Raw genomic sequence first — 17,518 nt, forward strand, 5'->3', positions numbered from 1 at the left:
CACCTCCACCGCAGGCCAATCCCCAGCTAACCCCTGTGCTGACAGCCAGGATGTAGCACTCATCCACAGGCCAGGACCCAGGGTCCAGGAAGGGAGAGCAGGGAGAGGGCCAGCCTGCCGCTGATGGAAGGGGGCGGTGGTTCTGGTGGCACGCACCGCTTACTGCCTCCAGAGCCTCATAACCGGGAGGAGAAACCACAAACTGTGTCGTCTGCCAACACCGTGCCCAATGCCTGACTGTGGGACAGATCCACTACAAACACAGACTTAAACATTATGCACACATTCACTCATTCACTGTATATACCACACAAACACAGATATGAACATAGTATACACACCCACACACACATGTACTCACATTGTAGTCATGCTTACAACTACCCTCCCCCCCCCCCCCAGATTCTTAGAATTTAGTAAATATTGGTTATTGGGATTAAATATATGCTGGCACCTGTAATATTAAAATGTTTCATCTCAAAAAGAAATCTACATTCAAACAGCATCTGTAAAATATCTGACACATTTCAAACAAATACAGCTGGGTATACTGTAACTGCTGTCTATTTACTGTAGATACAAACTGATTACAACCCATCTGTCTGTTGTGTTTGAGTCTGCCAATAACAAGTCTTATACCACCAGTCTGTATAGAGCAGAGGACTCTCCAGTGCACACTGCAGTGGTGTAGAGTAGACTGAGCAGAGGGAGAGAGGCAACTCGTGACCCCAGTTGCACACTGTGAGAGAGAAAACCCCGGTCAGAGCCAGTGCTGTCTCTCCAGCTGGGATCACAACGCTAGACTGAGGCTTGGGTTTCAGAGCAGGACTCCGGCCTCAGGGTGTAGGGGTGGGATGCCTGACACTTGTGCCGGCAGGGGCAGAGGCAGAACCCAGCGGCAGGCCTGCAGGACTGACATCAGACAGACGCCCACCCCAGGGGGCTGGGCCCGCTCACCCGCCCGCTCTCAGGAGGAGGCAGCGACATTCACAGGGGCCCAAGACAGATTGGGCTGCCATAGACCACACGTTTGCCTTTTAAACTGCTGAATTTGGATTTGCATCCCACCACAATGTATTTCCATGGGGGGGGGGGGGGGGGGGGTATTCCACCTCACTGACTCAAATGAAGAATCTCAATAAGGCACCGGTATTAAACTAATGTAAAAAGCCACAGGGCCAAAGAGAGCCAAATCAGGAGAGATTAAGGGGATACAGTAAAAGTCGTTGAAAATGATGAGATATGGCAATAACTGAGAAAATGAAACAACATATGGTAGAGTGGTATATCAGGTCATCCAGAGGTCAATGAATAAGATTCACACTATTCTCAACATAGACTATAGAATCAATATAGTGACAGTTCAGATACAAAAACCTAAGTATGTTTTTCCTATTCAATGCTCTTCACACTTTCAAAAGCATGGAGACACATGTATTTTCATTAACACTTCACAACAAAATATATCAGAATCAATGTTCTATCTCATTCTGTAAATCTTCCATATTACATCCCCTTATTCAGCCCTTTCCAAGGTGCAGGATCATCTTGCAGCTCACGAGTGCCGGAATTTTCCAGGAAGATGTATTGTAGCGGTTTTCTGGGAAATATTAAGATCCAGCCAGCAGTGAGAGAAGGCAAGGGGGGGGTCACAGACGATCAGTATCATCGTCTCTCTGATGATGAAATGCCTCTTATATCCCAGTTCTCTCCCTCTCTCTCCCTCTTCTTCGCTCTCCTCTTTGTTTGTTTGTTGGTTTGTTGGTTTGTATGTTTCTTTCTTTCTTTCTTTCTTTCTTTCTTTCTTTCTTTCTTTCTTTCTTTCTTTCTTTCTTTCTTTGGCTCTACCACCTCCACTTTTCTATCTTTCCCTCCCCATGCTTCGCCTGCTTCGTTTTCTCTGTATATTTATTTCTTTGTCGCTCCCTCCTCCATCTTTATCTCTCTCTTTCCCTATCCCTCACTCGCCTCTCTCGCTCTCTAGTTTTTTTCTCTCTCCCTCGTCCCCCCTCCCTTCACATCAAACATGGCGTCTGTCTCCTCCAGGTCTCCAGGGCAGAGTCCAGGGTGGGCAGGGCAGGGCAGGCAGCCACTCAGTTGACTAGTGAACACTCTCCCCTGTCATCACCACAGTACCACAGAGCCTCCACATCTGCATTGTCTTACACTGGTCATCTGCACTCCACACCCCCTCACCACCCCCTCATCCCCCTCTCTCCCACTCCTCTGACGACTCCATCTACATCATCCAAATATTTCCCCTTGGAGTTTTTTTAAGCTTCCATGGGTCACCAGACCCTGAGCACAAATCATTTTAGCTGGTTTTGGGGTGGCTGACCAGAGAGGTTGGGAGAGACAACGAAACCCAATCTGCAATGTTTTCACTGCAGGTTTTTTTTTCTTGCCAAGACAGCGATGGTCAATCAGCGGTGATCCCCAAACAGAGAGGAGGTTTAGGAAGCCCTCGCTGGTCTACATGTTGTCGTTGCAGTTTACTTAAACCTTTCTCCCCTGCTGCAGGGGAATAGGCCTAAGGCATATTTAGAGTTCCTGACAGCCTGCTGTGCCTGGCTTCAGGATTTAGCCCCAGAACCATGGCCCTGGCTCTCCTTTGATAGATGGAGAACACAATACATCTCCTGGTTTCCAATAAAACTGAGCTGTTCGTTTTGACAGTGTGACACCTCACTTGCAGTTCTTGTTGTTACTAAATTATTGCCCATTGAGCAGGGGAGCCAAAAAGTACTAAATATGTCTGAGACCCGTCTCCTCTGTGCTGAAAGCAACCCCTACTTCAGTTGCCACAGCACTACATATCTAACCTATACCCTAAAAGATTGTGGAGAAAATGAACTTCAACCAACACTTTAATTTGCAGGCCAAAACTGTAACTCTATGAGGTGATAATTGTCTAAACATTCATAGTGAATACACCTTGGAGGCTACTCTACAGCCAGCATTCATAACACATCTGTACGCCATTGACCTGAGAGACAGAGGCTGCTGATAGACAGGACAGTAAGCCAGGGAGATGAGCCAGAGCAGTGCCAGTGACCCGCCCACCTGCAGCCAACCTCAGCCTTGAGACGGGAGAGGTAAGAGGCTGGGGAGGAATCTGCAGGCCTGGTTAAAGTAACCAGATTGTTTCAGTGCATCTGATCTGCAGTCTAACAGACTTCCAAACAGTTGAATGAGTAAATAAAGTGTCCCCAGGGGACTCCTGCTCGAGACGGATTACCGTAAGAGTGTACACAAAGGAGTCTAAGCCCCACAGTACTCAGGGAGCTGCAGACAAAAGCCAATGTTGGGGTTCTACCAGGGAACCGGCCAGTTTTATTAATCTCATCCTGGGTTGCACCTCCTGCTATAGCAAGCCATGCACTCACACACATACACACAAAGACATACTGTACACGTGCTCAGGTGTATACACACACACTTGCATGTACTGTACTGTACTGTACGTACACACACACACACACTATAATGGATGTTTGTGGGTGTGTGTGTGTGTGCCTCATAAGATCAGTCTCATGCCCACTTGGCTGTGGAAGAGGGCTTAGGAGGAAGTTGGGGCTGTGGCATTATGGGGCCCCATCCCATCCTGCCTCCATTCTTCCTCCTCTCTGGACCTGACACAAGTAAAGGGATTAGGAGCCCCTGTTTCCGTCAGGGCCTCCACCCGGGACAAAGCACTCCACAGCTTAATGTCACAGTCTATGATAACAGTGCAGATCTCTGTCAGTCAGCTTGGGCAGAAATATCAGTGTTTGGAAGCTAATCTCATTAAGAGATGAACAAAAAGAGTGGCAGAGAGAGATTTTCTTTTGAAAGACTAAAGTGTGTTTAATGACAAGTGCTAACATTATCAACGTCAGAGCACATACATGTATGTATATCAAATAAGTCACAAAATGTACCAACACGATTACATTCCTACTGAGCATGACAGATATAATTCATCAGTGAGTGTAGGTAACGCAGTAATGATTTATGAGTTTTAAGTGAATGCACTGCTACAACAAAATATGATTACAGACTGCACAGGGGAAGAAGAGAGAGAAACAGAGAGATAGAGAGATGGAGAAAGATCCACTGGTTGAGGGTAAACATACTGCTATGCCCAGATCCTCATGTGGTGGTAGAATGTGTGACGTTAGTGTGAGAGTGCACCAAGGGCACACAGCAGTCAGACTGCAGCACTTACCATCCTGATGCCACCCCTTTCTTGTGTATCTGTGAAAAGCCTACGTGTTGGAAAAACATTCCAGTGGGATCCGATTTACAGAGTGCAGGGGGCCAGCTCTGAAATCCTGAGCCAGAAGAGGCCTTGTCTCAATTCCACATGCAGGTTCGACTGGGGTGCTTGTAGAACTGGCATGGAAAGATCGGTTGTTCTGCAGATACTGTACAAACACTAAAAAATTATTGTAAAAAAAAACAGTATTCTAATTATTGATCTATTTTTTCATATCAATCAAATCAATGAAAAAATAGCCATCCTAATATTTTTTCCCAAATTGACACCTCTATTTATGTGCCATTAACCCTGTCCCCTTTTCATTGTATATTTTCTCTAATTCTCTCTTTCTCTCTATATAAAGGGATAACTGGAGATTTTGCTTTTTCATTTCATTCTAATTTCTAGATTGGATTAAAACATTTTCAGTATATTGCCGTAAACATTTGCAGTATGTTTTGAATAGTTGTCATCCTCTGCCAATGAACCTGATCCCCTGAGGAGTTGAAGCTGCTGATGAAAATCACTATGTTCCCATGTTCCCATATCTTTACTCATGGCTGATTAGCATTCATATCTGACTGACAAGTCCCACTGGCTCCCTCACTGGATCCCTAACTTTAGGAGATGAGGTTAAGTTGTGGCTACCAACAAATTGCATGCTTGAGTTGCTTTGCCCCCTTTGCTATCATTCTGAGTAATGTGAGCCCACCAGGCAGCTCCCAGTACAGATCCGACTCCACTCCTCCTCAAGCCAACAGCTCCCCCACAACAAGCCACAGAGGCGTAGCCCCACATCCCTACCCACCAGCCTGGCCTCTTAAGTGGTGATGGGCATTAACATGGCTGAGCCTCTGTGGCTTGCCAAAGTATCCTGCTAGCTCGTCCTTTTTCAACTGCAATCATACACATGCGCAAGCATGCGCGCACGCAAAAAAGCACAAACAAAGACACACACACACAAACACTCTGTGATTAAACGAACAACTAAGCCTATATTACCATGGTTTGGATGTTGGGTATTATGACCCATTTAATAATGTATGTATAATTTCATGTGGCTGGAAGAGAGCAGCTTATAATTGCAAACTCAATTAACCATTGGAAAATGCACCAAGTAAATAAGAAGTGCATATGGAATGTAAATGAAAATGTATGCACTAACTGTAAGTCGTTCTGGATAAGAGCGTCTGCTAAATGACTAAAATGTAAACATATGGCATTACAAATAAATACCCCTTAAAGTACCAATAAAGGGTCACGATGAGTAGGGGGAAATGGTTTGTACGTCATGAGATGACAGATGATTGCATCATATTATGCTGCTGGGACAGGCCAGGCAATGTTGACATAAAACTCAATACTTCCTTACAGAGGAACACAGCTAGACCAGTCAGCTCCTTGCCGCGCCGTGCACTAAGAATCCAAGCAAGCTGAAGCAATATTATCCAGCTTACGGCACCTAACGTTAGATTTGTCTTTCTACAGGGGCCCTCTACTTCTACACCAGCGCTAGCCATAGCCACTCCATCACCCCCTTTCTCTTTCTTTTGGAAAAATTTGAGAACAAAGAACTCTACGTCTTGCAAAATCTGTCTCTCTGTTTCTGATCTGGCTAGTCTTTTGTCATATCATCAAAAGCACAACGACATAGCTACAGTATAGCCAATGTGTAAGAGTAACTTTGTCCTCTACTCCAGAATGTCCCCGTACACAGGGATGGAGGCGGCACGAGAAAACCTTGTCCATTTTGCGTGAATCCCTGTTCACACCGAGAGCAAAGGCCACACAGGAGTGTCGTACACTACAGTGAGCGGAACACAGGGTGAGCTAGTGCAGCTAGTGTAGAAACCTAGCCGTCAGCATGTATCCACCATCCCACATCCTGAACACAGCTAATTAAAAAACAACATTTCACAGGAGGACACCCCTAACAGGCCTAAAAAGCACCTATCAGCACACCAGGGGCTCATCCAGCGTTGATAGTAAGGGGGCTCTGGTGTCATGGGTTCAGTGGTTTGTTATAATAATGTGCATAGTGACTTGAGCAATACTGCTGCTTAAACATATATTCAAATAGTGGATCAAGTGGTTAGCAGTATAGATTAGAAATTGTAAATATTGCAATAGATAGCAGAAATATGTATTTAGCAAAAAAATGCATTCTAAGTTAAATATTTCATTAGATCTATTGCCAGCCATCTGCAGTTGTCTGAGCATCACAATATAATGGTTTACAACAATATATTTTCAGAAATAATACACCTTAAAGGGATACTTCGGGATTTTGGAACTGAGGCCCTTTATCTACTTTCTCAGAGTCAGATGAACTCGTAGATATCATTTTTTGTCTCTGCGTGCCGTTTGAAGTAAGTTGTTAACTAGCGTTAGCGCAATGACTGGAAGTCTACATTTTACATTTACATTTTAGTAATTTAGCAGACGCTCTTATCCAGAGCGACTTACAGTCGGGAATCGAACCCACAACCCTGGCGTTGCAAACGCCATGCTCTATCAACTGAGCTACATCCCTGCCGGCCATTCCCTCCCCTACCCTGGACGACGCTGGGCCAATTGTGCACCGCCCCATGGGTCGCAGCCTATGAGTATCTGCTAGCATTCTAGCTAACGCTAGTTGTCATTGGCTAGCAAAACTACTTCTAACTTTCTTCATACGGGACACAGAGACATAAAAATTGTATCCATGAGTTTATCTGACTCTGGGGAAGTAGATAAAGGGCCTTGTTGCAAACATCCCGAAGTATCCCTTTAATATTCTCAGAAAACTGACAACACAGCCCGACCATTAGAATGCTCAACATTCCCCAATGACACTCTTATTACATGGGTTTTTTCAGACCAGATGCTTGGTTAGGGAAAACGCCCCTCTCGGGGAGATACGTGTGTCCTCTAATGATGTCTAATTGAACTCCCAACACCAGGTCAGAAGCAGCTCTCAAGGGGACGGTGTAATTCCACTCCACTTCTCACACATTATCTCCCACTCCGACTGACTGACCAACGACCACCTCATGTTTCTACGGTTACAGCTTCCACCCAGCAGACAACCAAACCAACCATACCTATTTACTTTGGTTAGTAGTGGCTTTACATTGTCACCTGTCCTAGTCTAAAGTACTTTGCATACAATCTCAATCATGTATGGATAATTTAGTAAGATAGCACATTTTAAAAGTCAGATGACATTATATAAATGTACAAACTTTTGCATTCAATTTTCCATGTGATTAATAAAAAATAAAACATTTTTAAAAATTGGGGGCGGGTGGAAAATTGCATTAATATATTGTATTCTATCCATTGAATTTGATTAAAATGTATTGATAAAATAAAGTGAAAAATGTAAAATTCTAAAATGCTTATAAACTGTGCATTTGTCTAATGTGTAAATATTATATTTAGTAATTGTGGGGAAAAAAATTTAACTGCAACATTCTCTACCGTTCTGAAATGTAATTAAATCCAGTTGTTTATAATATCAACAGGAGAAAGTCTTCAGAACATTTATAGAATTAAATCTTACCCTAATCCTATAATAAGATTATTCATCCTAACTCTGAGGCAGGTTTTGTAAAACTATGTTGGAGGGAGAATTTAATGGGACACAAAATCATAAAACTTTGTCTGTCTGAACATAAAGCTGTAAATTGTGCCAAAGGTGTGAAAATCAACATTTGCCAATCCCTTGATTTATGGTAGCCAGAGATGATTATGGGGCATGAATCAATTGCTGTAGGAATGTAATTAGGCACCTCTCCCTTTGTATGGCAAGGAGCCTGCGTTGCAGCCCATGGCAGTTTGTGGTCTGACAAACGCATCTTAAATTGGTGTCATAAAAGTCAAAAAGGTGCCAATTACACCTCTAAGTATCCCATCAACGCAAGTGAAATAAACAAATAAATACAGGTAGTGATGTGTACACATGGGACCCCCCTGCTAGTTGTTGACCTGAGAATGATGGAAGGTGAAGAAAGGGAGGCTGTATCGTGTAATGATGGATAATAGTGTGGGTGTACATGACAGGAATCAGCAGGTTACTGTTTAGAGGCTCTGGATACCCTGGAAGCTCACAGCATTACAACAGTTACAACACTTCACGGCCAAAACAACACTCCAATTGTGAAAATAAACTACTGCCAGTTCAGACCTCATACACAATTTCACACACACACACACACACACACACCTATACGCAAACACCACAGAGAGAAAGGTGTTCAAATAACAGGATCCCTCTCCGTGGTTTGTCTATGTCACTGTTTCCTGGCTGTATCTCCCAGGCAATAGCATCCCAGAGCTGCTGCTATGAAATTCACATTGTTACCACTAACTGCCTATGGTCATGTCGGACAGAGCAGGATGAATAGCAGACAATAACAGTGATGCGGGGCAATAGATTTAGCTCATTGTTTGATTCAGCGTATCTAGCAGGGAGCTATAATGTACCAGTGATTGAAGAAGCAATGTTAAAAACCTCTGACACAAAAAGCTTAAAATGTAGTGACAAGCATGAAGAGCACTGATGCAATGAGTGGGAACATAGGGCACCCCAAAGTCCACATGCTGCACAAAGACTGTGCAGGGAGAATAAACTTTAGCCCCCCATCGAGACAACAGCAAACGCCATCAGCCAGTTTGCTTCACCATTGTCAAGGCTTTATTGGATGCGCGCAACCGTAACTTTTCGATATTCCTTTTCACGCATGCATGTGATCTGCCACAAAATACCATTACTGCATCAATGTTCTTGCTGTTGGTTAAAGAAAAATAAATAATTACATATATAAATGTATTTTTTCAAATAGTTTCACTAAACATTTCCATTGAAGTTTAATTAGTCTACCAATTAAACATGTCCGAAGTAAAAATTTTAAAGGCCATAATGATAATTATGAATAGTAGTCGTAATAATAATAATAATAATAATAATAATAATAATAACCATAATCATAATAATAATAGGTTAAGCAAATCATATTTTAAGTTCTCAGAGTGTATGGAGACCATTTACGCATGCCGTTGTTGCTTTTCGCATGCCGGTTTTGTTATTTAAAATGGTCGAATGCTAACATATTATTCCTATAATGTAAGAAAGGAACATAACTAAATACAGCATTTTCGTATATAGGCCCACTATATTCGCAAAAAGGCGTATATCTCGTTCTAGTTCTATTATATAATCTCTCTCTCTCTCTCTCTCTCTCTCTCTCTCTCTCTCTCTCTGTGTGTGTGTGTGTGTAATTATTACAATGACATAGGATTAATAACGAAATAATATCAATAAACTATTCAAATGGCTGGGTCTATATGTTTGGGTTGTTGTTGTTTATCTTGAAACGAGACAAAGGCCTACGCTGCTTCTAGACCTAAAATTGTCTAAAATATTTGCATGAAGAAAAAACTGCGTTCCGATGTTTAATGGTTGAGGTTTAGACATTAATCATGCCGTCCTACTAGCATGAACAGGGGTTAGGCTAAATGCTCCACTAAATGCTGCAGTGACTACCATCAGTCTCCAATCCAACGACAAATTAAACACTTGCCTCAAGAGATCCACGTCATAACAATATAAAATATCAACAAACTGTTTTGTGACTGACTATAATTTCGACCAAGTGGTGGACACCGCATAGGCTACCTACATCAATGTTAGAAAATCATTACGATTAACACTAACGTGAATTGAAACTGGCTGCCTGTAGGCCTACCTGTTATCACACGCCATATAATAAAATAAAGAAAACATTGAACAGCTTCATTTGTCCAATTATAGGTCTATGATAGGCCGAAATGTTGCCCATATTTTCTAAAGAGCGACATAAATCCAGGCAACTGACAAGTAGGCCTAACGGAAGCGCGTATCTGTGCTTGCGCAAGAGGACCTCATTGGACCGTGTGAAGAGTGGAATTATTGGAAAATTGGACACGTCAGCTAATAGTGTAGGCCTGATGACATAAATTAAATAAAAGTGGGTTATTCTGCTGGAATTCTGAAATGGATGGACACACTCTAAACCAGAATTATATTCATGCTTCCCAAGTGGTTATAGGCTAGGCCTAGCCAAGGCCTACTTAGTGATTTATTTTTGTGCATAAAACAACCATACAACATATATAAATATTATTGTCCTTACTGTTGGTAGTCATGTTTGCAGTACAGTTTCCTATCCCGGAAGTAACAACTGGTAGTGAGAGGTTGTTGACACACAGCGCACTGCAAACACTCCTCGTGCCATGAGGAATCGTTGACTCTCATCAGAAACCGGTCAGATATTGGACGCTGGCATCCTTCACATACAGATCGGTGATGGCATTCTGTCCCTAAAAAGGATGTAAAATAAGTTTAAAATGCAACATAAATATGCATACTAGCTCTATTTTAGTATTTCTATATTTACAATTTAAATGTTCAGTTTAGCTATTAAATATGAAGTAATAGATTATAAACATGTCACAAACAGGTAACCATGAAAGAGAAAACACAAGCAGTCCCTATCACACTACAAGACCAGGTTGTAGGGCCTAGTCTCATAATTACAATGATAATCGAAATAGACCTGGAGTGCTTAGAGAATGCGTTTTAATAACTATACCAAAACCACAAAAATCAGGAAAGATAAGGCCAGCTAGTGGTGAAAAAATGTGTTGAATGCGATAGCCTCTGCCTAACAAGCAGCAATCAATTACAGTAACTGTCATCCAATTATTTGACGTAGTCATACTTTCACAAATGAATTAAACAGGCTATTGTGTCAGAGTAATAGGGAGATCGTGAATACAGTGATCAGTAATGTGTGTTATTTGTTGCTAAGAATATAATACATTCACAATTAAAATTACAACTAAAGCAAATAGTAAAAGATATCAAATGTTAAGGTAGGAGGCCTACGGGATGTGAGAGGATATAGTCTGCATAGCTGCGGACATATAATTACAGCAATGTAAGTGTATTCTACAAATGTCTCGTATTGTGTGTGCTATCTGCACTCTCAGGCTATTTTAATAGTATGAATGCAGATGAAACTAAGCAGGACTTACCAAGCATAACTCCAAGGGTAGTTTGACGATGGGGATTATCTTCAATCTTTATACCGTCTAACATCCTTGGGTACTTGGAATGGTTTCTCTTCGAGAAACAGCGTTCCAGTGACTTGGGACCTGTTGCAATATCCATAACAGTGTACTGTCAGACTTGTTTTCGCTTCAAATCCTAGCTAAAGCCCACAATATTTGCTGAGACTACTCGCACACACAAATACACAAACAATGTGTGTTCCCAGATCGCTAACTTAAAAAAAAAAGATGAAAAAAGTCGTCCCAATGTTAAGACCGGCTCCACTGTTTGTAGGGCTATCCTAAGCAGAATTTTCAGATGTCACAGAATCGTAAGAAGCGGCAATAAACTTGACAAACACTATTTTGAGCAGTCACCTGTTAATTTGGTTGGAATACGTATCCGCTATCTTCTTGTTTGCACCCGCGCGTGGCCAGAAGAGAAGGCTATGGAGTAAGGATGTATCTGCTCGAGACGTTTGCTTCTAAAACAACAAAAACAACAACAATTGTAACTCCAAGAAATATGACTGAAATGTTCCAATGGTAACTCTTCAAATACTATGCCCCTCGGTCGGATCCCTGCCGCTTGAGAAGTCTCAGACCAAGATTGAAGCCAATGGATCCTCCTCCCACCCCTCCGTGGTCACGTCACTTTTTTTGGGACTATTTACTGACATTGGGATGCTATTGGTGCTCACTGTTGGTGGGCTCTAAAGAGTTGAACTGAGTTTCGCCTATCACTTTGAACAAAGCATAGACAATATGGTGAGAGAAAAACATACAGTCAGTGTACAACAATGATAAAAAATACAACTCAAATACTGTACATTGTAAACTAAAGGTATATCAAATATCCTAACTTGCTGATTATTGTTATTATTATTATTATGATTATTATTATTATTATTATTATTACAGCAGTAGAAGTAGCTTAGTAGGCCTATTGTTGTTGTTGTTGTTGTTGTTGTTGTTGTTGTTGTTGTTGTTGTTGTTGTTGTTGTTGGTGATGCTTCTTCTTCTTCTTCTTCTTCTTCTTCTTCTTCTTCTTGTCTTCATATAGGTTAGTAAATGCTTTGAAATCAAGTATTGGACCATCACGCGTTCGACGTTCACATGCTTTGTGGTATTGTGTCCACTACAAAGACTTGAACCTAGTGACCCCTATACCGTCGATGCACCTGGCGATGGGTGGCGTAAACTGAGCACCGTGCAGCCTAGATGCCGTAGCCTATACTGACTTTTTAAACTATAGCCTATATCCATTTGCAATGTATTTTAAAAACAGGATGGAACCCTTTTTATCTCATTCATTCATTCATTTAGGGCTATCATTTTAATAATGTAGGTCTATGTTAAATGGATAATAATATTGTTGCCTAATACATTATGAAATGCGACCTGTTTGCCTGTACACCTATTTACATTAGTCTAGCTATTGTATGCAGTTGGATATCCTTTTCTTGTTGGTTGTGTGCATCCCGAGGAATCGAAAATTGTATTATTGTGGTGTAGTGTAAAATGATACAAACCAATTATGTATTACAATCACAACATTTAGCAAAAACAAATAAGTGTAGTTATACAAATTATTACTACTGAACAATTATGCTGTTCTGTGCCGGACACAGGCCATCATTATAATTCAGCAGAGGGCTATTCCTTTCATCTGTTTTTATCAATCGCAGGTGTCCTCAGTTGTGACTGTGATGCACATGACTTGGAACCAGATTTATTCATGACAGGATGGCTCAAAAAAGCAAGTCTTGGAGTCGAAAATAGTATCCCCCACAAAAGAAAAGATACACATTCCTCAATTCTAAATTATTCCCCATTTCAACCAATGATACACATGTAAACAAATAAACCATGTGAAACCATTAAATTAAATGCAACGAGTTTCCACTATGTAGGCCAAGCATATATAACATAATGTTTGTCTTATACGTAAAATATTTTTAGCTTTCCATTGCGGGCTTCTTGTTCTAAGTGTCGGCAAAGGTGAGGAATGCGAGTCGCCCGTAGCTGAAATTGCAGGGTGCTGTACATAATTCGTCAAGCCTCCCCTTTCGCAGTACTCCAGGGATTCAGTACATCGGAGGCATTAGGACACTTCAGGCAGTCACTCTGAGATAGCCTACCTCTTCTACCTCATCCCTCTCTAGTCTATCTCTACAGTAGGCCTATACACCACTAACTACAGGCCTAGAAAGTCTTGCAATACTCACACCATGGTTTTGGCCATTCCTTAGCCGATAGTTTTGGGCATGGAGAGTCCTCAGCGCAACGGTTCTAATGTGATTCTGGTCTCAGTGTGATCAAGCACAACATCGGGCAGGAGGTGGGTTGCTTAAGTTAATTACTCGAATCCGCTATTATTTATCGCCGCGCGTCTAAATCCAAAGGATATCCTAAATGTCCTAGTAGTCAAATAAATACTCAATCAAACTCAAACCGACTTGTCAGCGAAATAAATGAGAATGATACATTTTGTTCGTTGTTTAAATAGCTTAAAGGATCTGAATCAGGTGCTAATAGTTTATTGCATCTAGCCCATAGGCGACTTTAATCAATATTGTTTAATTTTGCTGCAGAGTTGATAAATAAAAAATGCATAAGAAATATGTCGAAGATGCCAGAATTACTGTAGCTCAAATTGTATCGCGAATAACAGCACTTTACATTAATAATTTGCAGCCACATCAAATACAAAATAACCAAAACAATAATAATAATAATAATAATAATAATAATAATAATAATAATAATAATAATAATAATAATAATAATAAGAAGAAGAAGAAGAAGAAGAAGAAGAAGAAGAAGAAGAAGACATTTACAATCGCAGTTAAGGCATTAAAAATAACCAGGTATATTACTATAGAAAATAATAGGAAAGCAAAATTACTAAATTAAACATGCTATTTTTAAAATAAAATCCATAACATAATCCTATGAAAATACGACAATAAATGATCATATAAAATGTATAAAATCTTAGTTTTAGGTTTACCGTATCCATATGTGTTCTTGATATCCTTTGTGGACCATATGGTGAACTAGCCCACTTTGTAATATTCAAAGCCATTGAACTGGTCCATGATTTGTTCACGATGCCCTCTGGCGTTCAAAAGAAGAACTGCTAAGGACTGGTTGTGTTGGAAGAATTGTGTTGACTACAATTATATATGCGTCGACTATTTAGACATATTCTGGATTGCAGTTGGCCTGGATTAGATTGGGGAAATATCTTTATTTATATGCAAAACTATTGCCTCAACAGAGACTAATGTATTCTATTTGCTAAGCCTTTATACTGTATGTCAGAGGCATCAGAAAAATATATGATGTCATTTTCAGGAAACACATTTTGAGAAATAGATAATTTGAGTACAATAGAAGAGTATATCTATAATAGATAGACAACGTAGTAGGCTTCATGAACCGTATGTCTATGGGATTGACCTGCCTGACTTTAAAGATGGTTGCCTATACCTGCTAAGGATGTTACACCAGTGCTGTGCTGCGCTGGAAAAGCCCTGCATGACACATCTGTGATGTGTTGTAAAATATCAACCTCCTCTCATTTTCCACTTGGTAAATGTCGTCCATATATTGGACTAACTATTCAAAGGGTTGAAACAGAATACTACTCTTGGTCTACTATTGTGTCATATCGACAAGACAATTCAAACGCGATTATAATGAACACAAACTACTGGCAGTCGGATACCAATCGGATAGGCCAATAATAAACCAAATGCTGTGTTTTTGCCCCTCGCGTTTAATGGGTCTCTACATAAGAACCCCTCCCTCTATACTAATGAATAAACTTTACGCAGCAGGTGTGTTGCATATGCACCTTGGGAAAAGGTCTCAATAAGTCTGCTAAGAAGGTTATGAGAATCTGTTTTCAGTAAAACAACCCATTTCTATTGCATCCACCGAAAAGGTAAGAGGTTATTGTTTGAATGCAATGCATGAAAGCTCAAGTTCAATTCGTTGCTGGCCTAAATGGCAACAACGACATTTAATTTATTTAGATTTTAAATACGCAACTAGCCATACAAGACATAAGAAAATTAAATAAGTAACCAAAGAATAAACTTTGTATTGCTAATTTAAAGAAATGTCAAAATATGCCCATGCGAGTCACATTTTTTAATCGGTGTGTAAAAAAAACAATATTCTGCAACTTAATGTAGGCTACTTTGTCGCCCAGGTTCATGATATTATTTTATCAATTGTTATTATGTTTTTCCTATGGTAAAGTAGACAATAATGTAGTAAAACAAACCAAAAATCAAAAGGCAAAAACTGAAACTGAAAATAAATTCGTTAAAGTAATTTGTTTATTTGTATTTTTTATTTTACCTTTATTTTAACAGGGAGTCCCATTGAGACCGAAGTCTCTTTTGGAAGGGAACCCTGCATAAGTCATCTTATAGTTCAACATTTATATGACAACCAAATGTGATTTATTATTCATTCTTCACGTTTTTACCCTCCATACCGTGAAATGTTAACTTTGAGAGCCCGGGGCAAAGAGTGTGTGTTTGTGTGAGATCACTGAGAGAGATGTGAGGGGTCAGGTCAAGACCTATTTCATTATCGGCTCTGAGAACCTTATGTTACTTGTTATTTCATCGCCAAACCTACTATAACAGACCGATAAGGAATTAAACACAGGTTATAACAACTATATCAAAAGACAGATCATAGATTTATAAGACAACTCAAAGACCACTTTATATCTTTACCGCCATCATAATGACGGGTCTCAAACATGTTGTGATAACTAGTTGAATTACAGAAGCAATTCGTTCTATTGAAGTTGATTTACTGTTATTACTGTTATCTTTGTACTATTATTGTTATCATTATTATTATTATTATTATTATTATTATTATTATTATTGTTATTAATAATAATAATGAAAACCTCAAATTGTGGTGTAAAATTGCCAAGTAGGCAATCATTTGATTGTTATGTATTTAAAGGGTATTTGCATACACTTAACTTAACTTGGGAACTATATTGCAGTTTACTTTAATGCAAACTCTTACCAAAAAGTCTATGAAAGTCTTTACATTTGGAATATTGTAATATTCATCCAGCATTAGCTTTACTGTAATTATCAGCATACACATGATTACCAGGTTACTAGAAGGCTATATATAGAGAAATGAATTACACCACCACCAAAAGTGACTTAAAGCTTTTATGAATAGCTCGGGACCCCGTTTTCTTACACTAAAATGGAGCATGCAGAATATAAGTCAAAAATAATGTATTTGAATAGGGATTGATGAACTGCAATAAAAACCAACCCAATACCTGATTTTGAATGCTATAGTGAATATGCATCAAAATATAAAATTAAATAAATTGTAAAATGTCTTCACTCACAGTAGTAGAAAATGAGTTTTATATGTGACACATAGTTTACACTTTTGTGCTCTCACTAATATAATTTTTTTTCTATTGTGCATTTGGCACAAACTATGATTTTGTAGGGCAAACATAGAATGGGTGAATTTGAGTTACAATTGGTACAATCTGTAACATTGGTAGGTTGGCTTTCAGATCAACATATCCAACATAATCAAAAATCAACATAATAATGGAAATAACCATTTAGAGATGAAACATTGTGGAAAAGATTGTAAAGCTTTTTACAGGGCTCCTATATTCTACAAAACACTAACCAGATTTGAAATACATCAGATCTGATTATATTAATGTCAGATAAATATTATTCCAAAATATTGAATGGCTACAAAAGGATATAGAAATACAGGAATGCTAAACAAACTTCCCTTTCATAAAAGCGGATGGCTTATTTAGTCTTGAAATCCTAGTGAAAAAGCCAATCCCAGACTGAAAGCTTACACCAGAGACATACAGTAAATTGCAGTGGCTGAGGACATTGGTGGTTTAACTCACTTTGATCTTGTAATGAATGTTCATCAAAACCTTTGGCTCTCCATGATGCTTCTTTAAAGGCAAGGATAAAAGCTCTCTAGCAGTCTTGTTTGCCCCACACAAGATATGGCTTACACTAGTTTAAGTGGCTGCTTACAAGCATAGGCTGAGGTACACAGAACGTGGTCTCTGAGATATCATACAAAATAGCCATAAGATACGTTTTAACTGTAGGTGTTGTTTTTTCAACTCTCGCCTCTTGACTTCTGAAGGCCACC

At 39.9% G+C, this 17,518-nt stretch overlaps 1 protein-coding gene across 2 annotated transcripts in view; it reads right to left on the reverse strand.

Annotated features, from left to right (window-relative positions):
- LOC311144235 (LIM/homeobox protein LMX-1.2) overlaps positions 1 to 11,913 on the reverse strand; it is a 60,237-nt gene extending 48,324 nt beyond the window's left edge. The window contains exons 1-3 of one of the 2 annotated variants that reach the window (XM_084180243.1): positions 11,693 to 11,913; positions 11,300 to 11,419; positions 10,396 to 10,582 (exon numbers count right to left, since the gene is read on the reverse strand). In XM_084180243.1, coding sequence (XP_084036369.1) covers positions 10,396 to 10,582; positions 11,300 to 11,363 — 251 coding nt within the window. In that variant the 5' untranslated portion in view covers positions 11,364 to 11,419; positions 11,693 to 11,913. Of the gene's footprint in view, positions 1 to 10,395; positions 10,583 to 11,299 lie in introns of both variants that reach the window. The other variant, XM_084180242.1, reaches the window with a different exon arrangement.
- Between the last annotated feature and the right edge of the window lie 5,605 nt (positions 11,914 to 17,518).

The sequence above is a fragment of the Coregonus lavaretus genome, assembly GCF_964263955.1.
Source record: "Coregonus lavaretus genome assembly, chromosome: 17".
Classification (NCBI taxonomy): Eukaryota; Metazoa; Chordata; class Actinopteri; order Salmoniformes; family Salmonidae; genus Coregonus; species Coregonus lavaretus.